The sequence below is a fragment of the Carlito syrichta genome, unplaced genomic scaffold, assembly GCF_000164805.1.
Source record: "Carlito syrichta isolate Samal-C Ts95f unplaced genomic scaffold, Tarsius_syrichta-2.0.1 Scaffold309041, whole genome shotgun sequence".
NCBI classification, from domain to species: Eukaryota; Metazoa; Chordata; class Mammalia; order Primates; family Tarsiidae; genus Carlito; species Carlito syrichta.
The window spans coordinates 379,992-397,719 of record NW_007253137.1 but is presented as its reverse complement, the minus strand read 5'-3'; the positions used below and the strand labels follow the sequence as shown (position 1 = coordinate 397,719).

The following is a 17,728-nucleotide window of genomic DNA, read 5'->3' as shown; positions in this document are numbered from 1 at the left end:
ACTTTTTAATTGGTGTAATAGTATTTCCTTTTTCTTTTTTGGAGACAGGGTCTTGCTTTGTTACCCAGGCTGGTGTGCAGTAGTGCAATTATAGCTCACTGCAGCGTCCAACTCCTGGGCTCAAGTGATCTTCCCACCTCAGCCTCCTAAGTAACTGCAACCACAGGTGTGCACCACCATGCCTGGGTAATATTTATATTTGCTATAGAGCCGGGGCCTCGCTATGTTGCCCAGATTGGTCTTAAATTCCTCATATCAAGTGATCTTCCTGCCTTGGAAGCCACACACCTGGTTCAGTATTTCTTTTAAGCATAACTTTACTCTTAAATTAATGTAGCTTTCTGTAAATTTGATATGATCAGTCTTGTAGAGACTGGTTTTGTCTCATGTACCTATAGTCAATGCATTCTTGTTCTTCTGCTAATGTGATTTCTTTTAACATACACAAATATGTTAATTGTGACATACCCTACATACCAAACATTGTTTACACAAAATAAGCATCTTTTTGCCCTTTCCCCTTTTTGCCCCTTACCTCTTTTCCCTTTATAAGTCAGGAGAAAAGCACACACAAACTATTACTATAACTAACAGTCAGTGTATTATCATGGTTATTAAAAAGGGGAACTCTACCAGATTGTCTGGGTTCAGGACCCATCTCTGCATTTATCTCGTATATATATAGTGTTATCATGATGATTACATAAATAAATAAATGTTAAAACATTTAGAATATTGCCTGGCACTTAAGTGGTCAATAAAAGTAATTTGTTATTATTGTATAATTATACTATGATAAATATATAATTATAGCTATGATAAAGTATTTTCAGTGACTTTGTAAAACAGGAGTCCTAACTTAGTGTGAAAATTTCAAAAAGAATGGGAGAGAGAACATTTTAAGTAGCTATATCAGCATTTACAAAGGCCCTGAGATGGAAAATTATTTGTGTTTCAGTAGCTGAAGATTTGGGCAAGAGTTTAGTGTTGTCAGGGGACCTGTGAAGAGAGACATCAGAGATATTACATAGGGTCTTGTAAGCTTTATTATTGATGTAAGAATGTTGTTGAGGATTTTCAATTAGCAAGACTGTGGAGATAAGAACTATTAACTTTAAAAAATCACTTTGATGTGGGAGAATAGAATTGAGGGGAATAAGAATAGGCAAATAAAGATCTGTTTGAAGGCTGTTGGAATGGCTTGCACTAAGAAATGACTGGTGGAGATGAAAAGATATTGATGATATGAGTAATTTCCATAAATATTTAGGGTGGATTTGATCAACTTGGGTTTTAATTGTTGATCAGAGGGGTTAAGAAGGCATTTTTCAGAGCTAAAGTAGCATTTTTCAGAGATCATCATGAACAGGAACAACTGAGTAACCAAAATTAAGCTGCAGCAGCATACAGTTTATGTTGAGTCCTAAGAGAATTTTTGCTGCAAAGTTATGTTGAGGTAATGATCTCAGGAATCTTGACTGTGTCTTCTATGTAAGAGACCTTAACAAGCAGTATGAGAACTGAAAAGTGACAAAATCAATACAGTGTGGTTAATAATATGGCACCATAATAAAGTGTTAGAAGGAAGACCATCTTAGTTCATCATCTAGATTTTTTGTACCTGATTTTCTTGCTCTCTTAACCTGGCCTTGGAGGTCCTGCTTACTTTTCTTCACCTAGGACTTTTTGTACAGACATACCTTCTATGTTGGCTGTATTGAAAGTTTTGTTGTTTCCTAGGCTTTCTCTCACTTTTCTGAGCACTTGGATATGCTTTCTCTTATGCCAGAGTTTTCTTTCTCCTTCTTCTCTACATACTTACACATTTTTTAAAACAAGATTTTGTCCACACATTAATTCTTTTATAATGACCTTTCAGTCTGTTTCCCTCACACAAAGTTAGATGTTCCCTTGTGTTCGCAAAGCACACAATTGTTTACTTATAGGTTTGTCTCCTAGCTGGGTTGTGAGCTTGTTCAGGAGTGGAGCTGTTACTTATTTGGCTTTTGTTGTCATTAGCACAATTTTTGGTTATAATTCATGTAGTAAACCCTCAGCATGTTCATTGTATTCATTCAAATGTGAAAGGAAACCAGTCAGGTGGTTGCAAAAACTAGTCCAGAGCTTAAACTGAGGTGAGTATAGGAAGAATGGCAAAAACAGACAGTTGTGAACGCCACTGTGAAGACAGCATGGAATCTGATAAATGTGCACAACCAAGTAGGAGAAAGTAACGTGACAATTCAGTTTTAAATATTATTGACTTCGTTTATTAGGTGGTATTCCTCAGGTAGAAATATCTGGCATCATTTTTAAATGTGTTGCTGGAGCCTTGACTTAAGACTGGAGTTAAATTTTGAAATCCATTTACATTTGGGTGCTATCAGGAAAGTGTCACTCTACCATGGGATGTGTTCCCGTTACCTGCTGTCAGGATTTCATTCCTGGCCCAGTAAACGGCTTCTGTGTAAATGAATGTCTTCCTCCCTCCCTCCCTCCCTTTTCAAGATGCTTTTGTAGTATCTCAGTTTGGTTTCCCGGACCATTTTAAAAGCTCCAGGCCTTGCCTCCTCTTCTGTTTCCTAATTGCCACTCATCCCACTTACCTCAGGGCCAGGTTACCGGTCTTCTCTGAAGTCCTTGGTTAGATTATCTGAAGTCTGTGGCTTTTGCGGATTCTCGTTCTGTAATTATTCTCAATGACTGCACTTGGCTTTGAAATAATGAATTTAAATGTTGGAACTGTTGCATCATAGGAATTCATAGCAATTGTAAATTAAATAATGAAGGAGAAATATACTGGAGAAATCCCGCCAATTTAGTGCCTCTGTTTTCCATCTCCCCATTTAATTCTTCGCTCCTATTTTCTGAGGCCAGTTCTTTTTGGAGTGTCAGGCTAGAAAAGAGGATTTTGCTAACTTGTGTGTGTACTTTTTAGAATATGCTATTTAGTTCTTCTGGAGTCAAAGCAAAGATATATGTCTTGATTAGATGTTTCAGATCTGTGTTCAAAAATTTTTAAGAGATATTGCTTTTGCTACATATATACATCATATTCTTTCTTGGTAAAATCTCAATTTAGGCTACTTCTTGTTCTTATAATCTGGTGTGAGACTTAGAGAAAAGGTAGTCATTTAACAAAGTAGATGTAAGCCCTTGATTTGTTTGCTTGAATAAAGCTGACAAATTGTACACACCAAAGGTGCTAACATTTTATATCTAAAGTAAGGTGAAGTGTGATTTAATTTTAAACTACAGTCATGCGTTGCTTAACAATATGGATATGTTCTGAGAAATGTGTCTTTAGATGATTTCTTCATTGCATGACCATCATAGAGTGTGCTGATGAACCTAGATGGTATAGTCTAGTATATACCTAGGCTCTGTGGTGTATCCTAAAACCTGCACAGCATGTTCCTGGACTAAATACTCTAGGCAGTTGTAACACGATGGTATTTGTGTTTCTATAGATAGAAAGGGTACAATAAAAATAAGCTATAAAAGATTTTTAGAAAAGGTACATCTGTATAGGGCGCTCACCATGAATGGAGCTTGCGTGACTGGAAGTTGCTCTGGGTCAGTCAGTGAGTGAGTGGTGAGAGAATGTGAAGGCCTGCGGCATTACTGTAAATAACTGTAGATATTATAAGCACTTAGGCTATACTGCTTGTATTTGAAATTTTTTCTTCAATAATAAACTAACCTTAGCTTACTGTAACTTTTTTACTGTATACACTTTAAAATTTTTTTTTAACTTTTTGACTATTATAAAATACTTAGCTTAAAACACAAACACATTTTACAGCTATAAAAATATCTTTTCTTTATAATCTTATAAGCTTTTATCTGTTTTTAAATTTTTTATTTTAATTTTCTACTTTTAAAACACTTTTGTTAAAAACTAAGGCATAGACTTAGACATAAATTAGCCTAGGCCTATCAAGACATCAACAGGTGATACGAATTTTTCAGCGCCATTATGATCTTATGGGACCATCATTGACTGAAACATCATTATATGGCATATGGCTATAGTTTTTGAAATTTTTATATATCAAATTGATGTTAACATGCTATAACAAGTAATTTCAGTATATTTCAATACAGTATTCGCATATCCTCTTTGAAATTGATAGAAATTGATTTTTATGTTCCCTAACTTCTCTTACAGGAAGAAAATGTAAATATCTTACCTTTGCATATTCTTCATCCATTCATACCAGCTCTTCCTCAAAGTATATCCTATATCCACCCACTTAGTATCACCTGTACTACTACACAATAGTGCAAGCCACCATCATCAGTCCCTGCCTCCTAACCCATTTTATTGTTTTCATTTTTTATCCCCTTCTCTGTCCATTCCTCAGAGTAGCTAGAATTATTTTTTTAAAACATATGCCAAATTATATCATCTTAAACTTCCCCTAAACCCTCTTTTGACTTCCAGTCTGACACAGGATAAGATCCAAAGTTTCTCAGGCCTGCAAGGTACTGCATAATTGAGCCTCCCTCAGTCTCTGACTTCAGTTTCAACCCTTCATCACTAAGTTCATGCTGCTTCAGTCACACCACTGAAGGTCTTGCTGACGCTCTGAACTGAATGCTCTTCTACAGATTTTTGCCTGATTAGTTCCTTTACTTCTCTGCTTGTTTTCTTCCCTGTTTCACCTCCCTGGTTATTTTAAAATATCTTCTTATCCTGATCCATCATTCTGGGAGGAATAAAGGACAGCTCCCTTAAAATGACTAAATCTAGCTTTACAAAAAACTTGTGTTGGCCTTTTACCTTCTGATTTGGCCCTGGATAAGAATTCTTTGTCTCATCCCAGGACCCATCCCTGAATTTGGGGCTTGCATTTGGGGAGATGAGTAGAATAACCACCTCTCTTTTCTGCTCAAGTCATATAAGAATAATTAGAATTCTCACTGCTGTCTAATTTCTGTGTTGAAGCACAAAAGCAGAAATAAAGTTTGGCATATTTATTTTCTTTCACTTTTACACACACACACACACACACACACACACACACACACACACACAGAGTGAGTCTTGAGAAAAATCTGGTATTGATAGAAGAGGAACATTTCTGTATTTTCCTTTGTCTGAGGCATTTTATAGATGTTTAATTTTGTTTCCGAAACAAACCTCTTTGCAAGGTCTCAAGCATGTGAGTTTTTATTCTATATTTAATTTTGGAATTCTAGGAGCTTATAATTGGTCTCGATGATAAATGTTACACAAACATTGTCAAAAGAAGAATTTATGTTGTATCCATTTGTCTTAATTTGTGTGTATAAAATTTGATGAGAGATGCTGAGGTATTCACCTGGAGATTTATTGAGTTGTATGTATTTCATGCCAGTTTTTCATGTTTAGTCTTTGTTAGAGTTCTGTAATAAAGTTTCAACAAAGATAATTAAATGTATCTTTGACTTTTGTAAAGCAAACTCTAAATCTTCTATGTGTTGAATCCCAGTTTGTAAACTACAAAGTGATTTGTTTTTGCCACTCTTTCTTTTTTGTAATTAAACCCGTTAAAAAGCACTTTTTCTTTCTACTAGGGACTACTTAGGGGATTGGATAGGCATGTAGAACTTAGTCTGAAATAATATTCAGGGTTATAAAATAGCTTTCATGAAATTCACCAGGAGTCCACTGTTCAAAAGAGATTAAGGATCTATGTTCTAATAGCTTAATAGACCCTTTGAAACTATCTATATTTCACACCTACGGAGACTAGTAGCCCAAAAGCATGCAAAATAATGGTTAGTCTGTCCTTAGGCTGTTCATACCTAACTTGATAGCTTTTTCTCAGACCTCATTAGGAAAGATAGTCAAATACTTGAGTTTTCTACAAATTTAACAGGGTTCTTAAAATGTAAAGCAACTAAACAACATGGGTGCTTTCAACAGAGTTAGACATAAAATTTGACCTTTAAAGTCTATAGCATGTCATTTCACCATGTTTACTGGTAAACAATAGTGACTACAGCATCTTTTGAAATTGTACTTGTAAAAAGATGTGTCTACCTATATTCAGGTCTTTACAGTCTGTCTTATCACTGGCATTTGATTTACTTAGAACTTCAAATACTGTTAGAAGAAAGAAACATTGACCTTAAATAATTTGTCAGTAAATAGTTCTGGAAATTTTATAGATGTCATGTTTAAAAAAAAAAAGAAAAAGAAAAATTAGCACAGGTTTTAGTAATTATTACAGTCAGCCTTTCATACCGTTGAGTTCTGCATCTGTGGATTCAACCAGCTACTGATTGAAAATATTTGGGGAAAAATGCTGGATGATTGCATCTGTACTGAACATGTACAGACAATTTTCTCTTTCATTATTCTATTTACATAGCATTTACATTATATTGAGTATTATAAGTAGTCTAGAGCTGATCTAAATTATATGAAAGGATGTGCAAATATACCATTTGATTTCAGGGACTTGTGCAGCTGTGGATTTTTGTATTCACAGAGGGTCCTGGAACCACTCCTTCCCCCAGATAATGAGGGACAACTGTTTACCTTGGTGTGCACTCATAATTGCTAGTGTTGGATGTTGTAAAGACTGAAAAAGCAAAAACAAAAAAAAACAAAGCAGGTTATATCACTGATCATACATTTACACCAGTATGATGAATGAAAAATTGTCCTGCTGCTCTATGAGTAGATACTTACTGGTTGAGATAAAGTTTAATGTGCCACTATACAGTATTAAATAATGGTATATCTCAGTAAACTTAGATTGTAAGTAAAGAAGATACGCTTGGGAAAACAGATAACTTAAAATGTAGATAATAGTGATGACAGAGACACTAATGTTGAAGATGCATGTGAAGATTTTGAATAATAAACTTAATTTTAGAAAGATTTGTGCATTGAAATAGTATATTCAGGGTTGCCTTTTTTCAAGAGTAAGTACTACTCAGTTTGTAAAAGGAAGTGGAGCTGTTGAGTAAGAAAGGCTTTACGATTCCCTTATTTTTAGGGCCTGGAAATAAGCATCTAATACTGTATTGTTCTACTCAGATTTATGATTTTATTACATGCCCCGTTAGCCCTTAGTTGACCAGTTTCTGTGTCTTAGCAATTCTCCCTTCATTTTCTGTTTTTCACATAGGAGAAAGGTAAAGCTGAACATTTGTCAATATATTGATAAAAGTATATTTTTCTTTAGGTGACAAACAGCATGTTTGGTGCTTCAAGAAAGAAGTTTGTAGAGGGGGTCGACACCGACTACCATGACGAAAACATGTACTACAGCCAGTCTTCTATGTTTCCACATCGGTCAGAAAAAGATGTAAGTTGATCAGTTATATTGTGTTTACTTAGCAGTGTTTGTCTGTTTCTGGGTTCCTGAAAGGAAGCGTATGAACTAGAGTATTGTCTGTGATGGTGTGACTATGTTTTCGCCACAGTGCTAGGCCCTGGGAATACAAAGACAATGAATTTATATTCTAACAGGAAACAAATGTCCTATGATTCTCAAATTGGAATATGATAGTTCTGTGGTAGAAGTACTCAAAGATATGAGTAAATGTGGCATAACTTCTAGATTATTGGTGTTTTTTGTTTGTTTAATATGAGAAATAACTTGTTATTTTTATATTAAAACAATGCAGATATAGAATAGAAAGCAGTTTTGCACAGATTTGAAGATATAATGGTAGTCTTTTAGCTGTAATTCTAGACCTCAGGTTCCTCTGGTTAGCTATAGGTGTACTAAAGTAGAAAAATTGTTGTAAGAAGTATATTCAAAATATGGTAGATAGAGAGTTATGAATTAAGTGCTTTGGAGGGCTAGTAGTTCTATAATCTCATTTAAGATAAAAGGATACAGCCAAGTTATAATTAGCAAATTTACAAAATATTTTAAAATAAATGTAATTGTTCAAATTCTGTGAAGTATTTTAAATTATTACACGGTATACTGCAGTCAAGCCAGTTGCGTTCCCCTACTTTGTACCTTTCCAACTTTTTTTCTTCTTTCAAACCTTTTTATACACTTGATCTGCCTAATTTCCTTATCTGTATAACAGTGTACTCTAGCTACTAACCTAATGAGATTCTTACTGACGTTTAAAGCATTTATAAATTTCTAAGATATGTAACAAATTTTCTTATTTTTCTTTAAAGTTGATCATTAGTAAATCTCTTTGTGTCTTGTTCGGATTTCACAAATTGGTTAAACCTAGGTTTAAGTTACAACTGTAGTTTTGCTTTTCTGTTTTGCTCCTTTATTCCTCTTTTATTTTTATTTGAAAATTTTTGTGTCATTTTGGGGAAAAAAAACTATCGATGGCATTATTAGGGATCTTTTCACATTATATGTGTGATGGCTTTGTTTATAATCAGTGTGTAGTTTAATAGCTTATGAAATGTCATCTAAGTTTCTGTTATCTTAATACCCTTTTAGCTGTTTCTTACAACTTATAATTGAGTTATTATTTTCATAGGTCTCTGTGTTTAAATGTTGACTATGTAGATAAAAGAATTTAGGTGTATTTTTAGTAGTATCACTATAAAACTACAACTTGTGTGTGTTACTGTGATTATATAATGAAAGCTAAATTTTATGCAGAAATGTTAGTGAAATATTAGATTGATGAATTGTATTTATTCTAAATAGGAAAATATGAAGTTCAAACTGAAATCTGAAATAAAGTATATGTAGAGAATGAATGACAAACAGATGTCTGCCTTCCAGAAAGCAGAAATACTATATATCCAAATTTTTAAAATCAGAATTAGTATATGTACTCACACATATACATATGTTGCTACCATTGCAGTCTAGTTGATTGTCAAGTAACACAAGTGTGGTTTGCTCCTTAAAACTTTTTTAAAGAAAGCATTAATTAAGAAGGTAGTATGCCATAGGAATTAAGAATACAGATATGGGTTTGGGTCCTGACTTTGCCTGTTAGCAAGACCTTCTCCAAGCCTTGGTTTCCTTGTCTGTAAATTGAGGGTAATAATATAGTAACTATCTCATAAATTACTGCTATTGCTGTTGTTTAAAAAAAAAACGGGAATTTCACAAATTTTAGAAAATATAAATGGGAGAAGAAGAAAACAAAAATTTGTCTATAATCTTATCAGTCAGTAATAATTTACGGCCAAAATTTTGATCTTATACTTTAAGTATTTTTATTTAAAAATACATGATTATTTAAATCTTCTGGGACATATTGACATTTTTTCCACCGGAAAGTTTGTAGTGGTTTTCATTGTAATCATTACTGTCATGGCCACAACAGCTAGCTATTATCTTTAAGTCTTTGCTAATAGACAAAAGAAGCAAATTGTTTTAATTACTTCACATATATTAAAACACGCTAATTTTACATATAGCGCATATACATTGTGATGTGTTTTTTCCATATAATTATTGGCCATTTGTATGTCTTCCTTTATGGACTGTTTTCATGACACTTCCTATTTCTGTATTAGACTAAGTGGTCTCCAAATATTAAGGATAGTAACCTCTTGTCATTTACAAATATTTCCCAGATTTTTCACCTGTAATTCAGTTTATGGTATTTGTAGTATACAAGTGTTTATCATTTTTACTAAATGTGATCTTCTGTTTTTGCAGTCATACTTAGAAACACCTTTGCCAGTTACTTTCTTATAGTACTTCTTTGTTTTGTTCTTCACACATACCCTACGTTAAAAATGTATTTTGGGGCTGGATGTGGTTGCTCATGCCTATAATCTCAGAACTTTGGGAGGCCAAGGCAGGAGGATTGCTCAAACCAAGTTTGGGACCAGTCTGGACAACATAGCATGGCCCTACTCCTCACTTCCCTCCTTACACAAGAAGAAATATATATTTTTATTGTGTAAATTTTAAGGGTCCAGATTTTTTTTATTCCCTGATGTTCAATACCATTTATACTTTAGATCATGGTAGAAAACTTTTCCTTAGAAACCAGGTAGTACTATTTTAGGCTTTGTGGACTAAGAGACAAAATCAAGCATATTATATAAAACCAATACCTATTATATTATATATAATGAGTCTTAATATAACCATGTATAACGTAAAAGCCATTCTTAGTTCACATACCTTTTAAAAGAAACAGGGCAGTGTGCTAGATTTGGCCTGCAAACAGTAATTTGCTCAACCCCAAGTTAGACCATTCATTTATAGCTAATTTAAACATTCTCCTTATTATATACCTGTTTGATGACCTGTTTCTAAACTCTGTTTTTGTTTACCATAATACTGTTTGTTTGTCAGAACTACAACATAGTTGAATTGCTATAGCTTTGTAGCCCATTTTATAACTTCTTGGGTAAGGTCTTCTGTATCTTTTTATTATGAACATTTTTTTCTTTTTAAAAATTTATTTTTTTTGTTTAGAGATGGAGTCTTGCTATGTTGCCCAGGCTAATCTAGAACTCCTGGCCTCAAATGATCCTCCTGCTTCTTTCCAAAGTGTGGGGATTACAGTTGTGAACGAACCACTACACCTGGCCAAAATGTTTTTGTCTGTTGGACATTAATACTAATATTGACCCTTTTAGAAGGATAGGTGTCTCTTTAATCTTATTCTTTATTCCTTTTAGTAAGTAGAGTTTTATAGTTGCCTTTTTCCTATTGTTTTTTACTGATCTATAGAATACTTTATGTGTATTCATTTTATAACCAATTGCCCTATAAAACTCTTTTATTAGTTTTTGGTGATTGGGAATGTGGGCTCTGGAAATCCTACAGATATCAGTGGAATATTAATAATAGATTTTGTGTGTTAAGTTTTTTGAGAGACATTCATAAGTGGACCTTGAACTTTAGTCACATTAGTACAAGGGTGGGATCCGCAGTCACTGGACACTGCTGGGGGGGGTGGAGAGAAGAGGGTGGAGGGTCACTTGACAGCACGAGGGGTACTTGGTTCGTTGCCAAGGAGAGAGAGGACCAGTTAGTAGAAGCCCAAACTTTACCTGCATGCAGCCTACTTATGTAGTTAATTCTCACTTGTGTCTCACATTCCTATAACAAAATAACATTTATAAAATTTAAAAAAAAAATTGAGGGGGATGGAAGTGATGAAGTTTTGAGTTAATATCTCTTCATGTTGAATTCATTTAATATCTTTTTTACAATGTTTGGAGAAGTGATTAGACTAAAAGTTTCTTTAAAATCAATATATTCTATTACTGAACTGTACACTTAAAAATGGTTAAAATGGTAAAAATAAAAAGTATTCTGATTTACCCTATTCATACAGAATAAAATGTAACCACTTTAAAATCATATGCGTGGTTGTAGAAGTATTTGGGAAACTCTTCTATGTGAGATTGTGTGCTAGTTTTTGCTAAATAGTTCTTTAGAGCTACTCCTTATTTTTAAAGACTTTGTATTTCAAGAAATGCGGGTACATGTAACTTTCTGTAGAATGCTGTATTGCTATTTTGAAATAGAAAAGTGGCCTGGGAGCGGTAGCTCATGCCTGTAATCCCGGCACTTTAGGAGGTTGAGGCAAGAGGGTTGCCTGAGCCCAGGAATTCGAGACCAGCCTAGGCAATGTGGTGAGACCTTGTCTCTGTGAAATCAAAGTATTAGTCAGGCATGGTGGTACACGTCCCAGCTACTTGGAAGACTGAAGCGGAAGGATCATCTGAGCCTAGCAGGTCAAGGCTGTGGTAACTGTAATTGTGCCACTGTATACCAAGCTGGGTGACAGAGTTAGACTCTTAATCAAAAACAAAAAAGGAAAAGAAAAATAGAAAAGTTGTGTTATAAATATTACATATATATATTTAAGTGTTTACAACAGATTAAATAATAGGCAATTATGGACTTGTTTCCCTTTTTATTATAATTGCTTTTTTATTATAGACCTTATAGAAAATGAAACACATTTACATAAGAATGTACTAGATAGCTCTTTGCGAGTATTAAATCTAACCAATGAGAGTTTTTTTAAAGTGTATTTTAATTACTATTATGTGTCTTTGAGTATGCACTTATTTGATGATTCTTAAGCATAATCATTTGAGAAGCACTAACTTGTAGGAACCTTGTTTATTTTTATTTTTTATTTTTGAGTTGGAGTCTCACTCCGTTGCCCAGACTGGAGTGCAGTGGCCACTCCCAGCCACCGCAGCCTTGACCTGCTGGGCTCTGGCTATCCTTCCGCCTCAGCCTTCCAAGTAGCTGGAATTACAGGCGCGTGCTACCATGCCCGGCTGATTTTTTATTTATTGTAGAAATGAGGTCTCGCCAAGTTGCCCAGACGGGTCTCGAACCCACGGGCTCAGGCAATCCACTCACCTCAGCCTCCCAAAGGCACAGGATTGCAGGCTGAGCCACCGAGCCCGGCTTTGAACCTTGTTTATTTTAATGTGTGCTGAGAAGACATGTGAGATGTGACCCCTATTTCTTAGTTATTAAAAAAGATCTCTTAGAACTGATATAAATGGGCATCTTCCTTCCTTTTTTTTTTTTTTTCAGAGACAGGGTCTCGCTCTGTCACCCAGGCTGGAGCACAGTGGCATGATCATAGCTCATTGCAGCCTGAACTCTTAGACTCAAGCGATCCTCCTGCCTCAGGCTCTTGAGTATAGCTGGGACTACAGGCGTGCACTACCACATTTTGCTGATTTTTGTTTTTTTTTTTTTTGTAGAGATGATGTCTATTATGTTGCCCAGGCTTATTTCAAACTCCTAACTTTAAGCAGTGCTTTCACCTCAGCCTCCCTAAGTGTTGGGATTACAGGCATGAGCCACTGTACCTAGCCATCCTTTCTTCTTCTGACAAAACCACAAACCATTTTGAACCCCTACTTAGCTTTCATACTTGTGTTAGTCTGCAATTATGGCAACTAAGTTTTCTCTCAGGCTAATAGTAATCAATATTTTGATAAAATCTACTATAAAATACGGATACTTTTTCACCACCATTGTCATCCTTATAATTTATATTTAACTGCATGCTGGAGTCAGGCTGACTGGTTGTCCAGCTCCTTGTATGTGTTTCTTTCTAAAAACCTTGGCACTTTTTCAGATCTTCATATGGTTTCTCTCTCACTGCATTCATTTCTTTTCTAAACTGTTTCATCCACATAGCCTTTCCTCTGTCCATTCTTTTCCTAGATGACCTTAAATATGCTATGAACACTGTTCACACTATCCTCTAAATTTTCTCTCTGCATTTTAGAAATCATAGCACCAATCACTACCTGAAAGTACATGTTTATGAGTAGTTTATTATCCTGTCTACGCCACTGGAATTTAAGCTTAGCAGGGGTGGGAACTTTGTGTAGTATTTTCTTGTCATGTTCTTACAGCCTATGCTTTGGCTCTCAGTATTTGTTTTAAAAAAGCAGAAAATGGAGTTGGTATCAGAAAATAACAAAACTATCATTATTTGCAGATAGTAAGATGACTTACTCTAAAATCATGTTTAAAAACTTTTGAAATAAAATACGAGCTGGGTGTGGTGACTCACACCTGTAATCCCAGCTCTCTGGGAGGCCAAGGCAAAAGGATTGCTTGAGCCCAGGAGTTCCAGACCAGCCTATGCAACATAATGAGACCATGTCACTTAGATTTTTTGTAGAGACGGGGTCTTACTATATTGCCCTGGCTGGACTTGAACTCTTGGACTCAAGTGGTTCTCCCACCTTGGCCTCACAGAGTTCTGGGATTACAGGTGGGGAGCCACCATACCTAGCCTCTTTTGTTCTCTTTAATGTATTATCCTCTTAGTTTTTCTTTTTTGTGCCTGTTTAGTGAGTTTTGTTCTAATTTCAGTACTTTCATTTTTACAAAATTTTATTGCATTTTGGGGGGTAACAATTTGCACATTCTGTATATTAAAGCATAAAAAGGGCTCTTTGGTGGATCAAGGAAGTAACTAGAATCGCATTGCTATTTTTTTTAGTTGCTTACTGGTTTTGGTGGTTGTTTGACTGTGGTGTGTATTATAGATTTCTGAGCAATGTGGAAGATGTAATTATTATGATGATTTTAGACTGGGAACACGATAACATACTTATTGGGCTTTGGCTTTTTATTGATTATGTGATATTTAATCTTTTCCTACTTTTTGCCCCTTTTAACACAAGTTCTGCACCTTATTTTACCTGGAATTTGTGAAGATAAACTTCTTTCTATAGCTCCTTGGGCAGAAAATTATATAAAATGTAGGGTTATTATTTAATAAATTCCCAGAGGCTAACTGTTCCCCAATTCCCTGTTAATGAGAGTTCTGCAACTGAAAGGAACATTAGGATTTTTAGCAACTGCTCCTACCATTTATTGAACACTTTACTATGTACCAGCCATATCGTATCTCATTCGGCCTTTATTTCAACTCCATGAGGTAGGTAGTGTTACTTTTGTTTTGCAGGAAGGAAACTGAGGCTCAGCTGTCCCGTAGGTAAGTGGCAGAACCAGGATTCAAACTCATTATTTTCTGACTCCAAAGCCAAGGTCATTCTACTCTACTTATGCTACATTCCCTACTGTAATGTATCTCTTTACCTAAAGTTTTATATTTTTCTGAGAAAGTCGTCTTTATATTATTAGCTGTCAGCATTTTTAAAACATTTGTTAACAGTAGCTGTGATTCTGCCATAGTACATTTCTTGTGCATTTTCTTTGCTCTCGTAAATAGCATTTCTGTCCCATTCACCTTTTTTGTGTGTGTTAAATTTGTTCTTAGCACCGGTTTATTTCGTGAAATATTCTTTCAGAATTTTAAAATACAAATCATTAGGGATAGATTTTATAAGAAATTAGATATTTGCATTTTTGACACTTTGCATTTTGACACTTTGGAGGCAGAAATTTTAATATCTCTCTGTATAGCTGATCAATGTCTCTCTGATACGAAAATGTTGAAGGTTATAAACTCCTAAATTTAACACTAAACTGCTTTTACATTCCTGCAAAGCAGTGTAACTAATCTTCTTTATGTATTGGCACATAGAAAGCATTATAGTTAATATTACACACTGTGGTCAGTGAAACACCCTACTACTCTTAATCTCAAGGTATTGGCCTAGGGAACTGCTACCTCTTGCCCTTCACATAGGGCCTTCCCTCCCTACTTACTCCCTCCTCTCATTCTGAGAGGACTGAGATCTGGGCACATCTGTAACTCATGGTGGAGGTGTAGTGTTAGTGAGAAGATAGACTAAAATGGCTGCTTTTTGGAGTTACATATTTAGTAAACATAAATTTCTGAGAAAAGTGAAGTTTATGTTCACATCATGGATCATTCTATGTCATGCATTCATATTGACCTACATCTTATATTTGAAACCTTTAGAAACAACCATACTCTTTCATTTTTAGCTTATAATGATGGGAAATTATATTTTTAAACAATATATAAACCTTTTACCCTCTGCCACACACTAAAACTTTATTATATATTATACATCTCCTTTGATCTTGTTCTGACAATTTGGAAGTGAACCTTTAATATGTTTACAAAATATTTCCAGTTAATCCAGTAACAGCAATGAATGTAGCACCTAAGAAAGTAACTTATCAGGTATCTTTTGATCTATTGGGTTATAACTGATAAAGAATATGGAGTTTGAATGGTAGTTTAATATTCTAGGTTGCATACCTTCTGAATTTGAGAGGGAATATTAATAAGTTTTGATTCTTCTTAAGAAAACTCATTACTGTATTAAAAGTACTGCTTTTTTGAGTAGTGTGTAACTCAGCCTTACCTCAGGAGAACCTGATAGATATAATTGGTTTAAAACTACAATTATAGGCTAGGTGTAGTGGCTCATGCTTGTAATCCTAACACTTTGGGAGGCTGAGGCAAGAGGATTGCTTGAACCCAGGAGTTCAAGATCAGCCTAGACAACATAGTAAGTCCTCATCTCTACAAAAAAATTAACCAGGCGTGGTGGTGCGTACCTGTACTTTCAGCTACTTGGGAGATCGAGATGAAAGGATCACCTGAGCCCAGGAGGTGAAGGCTGTGGTGAGCTGTGATTGTGCCACTGCACTCCAGCCTGGGCAACAGAGAAAAACCTTGATTCAAAATAAAACAAAACTAAACTAAACTAGAAATCCTACAGTTGTGTAAACATTTTTGTGTACTTTAAATTAAAACAACTTAGAATTTTGACATGAAAAACATGAAATGTATATTGTAAAACCTGTTGTTTAAATGTTTAAAAAAGTCTTGGTTTTTCTGTGATCGGTGTCAGCATGATTTTCCTTCCCTGGAAACCTCAGAGCGGCATCTGATAGTTCTCTTTAGTGATTCTCCACTCACCCGTTTTCCTTATACCCAACTAGTTCAATAGGACATAAAATACTGTTACTTCTGCAACTGTAATGCCTCTCATTTGTAATCCCACTTCTACTGTTATAATTTAGTATCTCAGCATTTCCTATTTCTCATGTTACTTCCCTGCTTAATGTTATTTTTTTCCCTTTATTGCTATAGTTGGTAGCCATTTTTGTACAAAATTTAAGAAACCCTTTGCAATCTAGCCCCAGCATATGCTTTTACTTCCTATTCTTCTATGCCCTAACAGGAATAAGCTTTATTTGCCTTACTGATTTTACCCCATTGTCCAGTCACCACTGTTTCTTATGCTTTCTAATCATGTTACTAACCTTTATTACACATACTGCATATTCTTGGCCCGTAAGACCCTTCATCTGTACCTTCATCAAATCTTACCACTATACACAGAGTATTCCTGATGCCTCACCCTTCTGTAGAATTAACTTCCTTCAGGGATGCTTTATACTTTCTTTCCATCATTTACCACACATTGCCTTGGAATATAATGAGTTATGTAATTCGTTCTGTTTCCTCACTAAATTGTAAGCCCCCTGATGACATGGCCAGTGTCTTATTTAATTAAGGTGTTTTGATGGTTGTCTAATACAAAATCAGTAATATATAAATATACTCACACATTTTCATTTACCCAGCTTAAGTGGTTATTTTGTGTATAGCACTGCTACACTCATTTCTATCAGGAAAAACAAAAATAAGTATATTATGTTCCATGAATATAACATATCTTGAAAGAATTTATATTCTACTAGGAAAAAAAAACATTGATGCAATGTATTGAAAGGCATTGCATAGCAAGTGCCATGAAATTCAAATCACTCACTAGCAAAACTGTATAAATTATATACCATGTCTATATTTTTGTATTTTTTTTTTTACTTGTTCTTTGCTACTGTATCATTTCTCCATTTATTATGTGGTTGTGTGTACAGAATATTTGTTAGGTTTTTCTGTCCATTTTACACATCAATTATTTGTAGATAAAAATAAGGAAATATTTTTATAAAGTATAAAACTTTTTTGTTTAGGTAACAAACTGAATTTAGAATTTAGCTTACTGTATTACTTAAGAATAAAATAATTTCACTTACAGAGCTGACTTTGTGGAATTGTATCTTTGTGTTTTTGTTAGCCTAGCTAGCCTACTTTTTTTAAAATGAAGTCATAGTGCTGCTGTAGCTTAATTTAGTGTAACTTCTAGAAAACTCTTATGGTATCAAAAATTAATGTCATTTTCACAGTTTAGTTTTATCCAGTTGTGATATTCTCTAAAGAATATATTCATTATTATATAATGGAATTGATTATGTAATGTTTGTTTTTTGCCTTTCTGAAGAAAGACATGTGGGTTAAATTCTTACATTTATGGTATGACTTACAGATTTGTAAAGTATAAATACAATGCTCTGTGTTCTTTATGCTCTAA

General features: G+C 34.6%; 1 protein-coding gene across 4 annotated transcripts in view; it reads left to right on the top strand.

Moving 5' to 3' along the window:
• Positions 1-17,728, top strand: part of CNOT2 (CCR4-NOT transcription complex subunit 2) — a 110,045-nt gene that overhangs the window by 54,403 nt on the left and 37,914 nt on the right. For all 4 annotated transcript variants that reach the window (XM_008066612.1, XM_008066613.2, XM_021716859.1 and 1 more), the window contains one exon: positions 7,185-7,307. In XM_008066612.1, the coding sequence (XP_008064803.1) occupies positions 7,185-7,307 (123 nt within the window). The remainder of the gene's footprint in view (positions 1-7,184; positions 7,308-17,728) is intronic.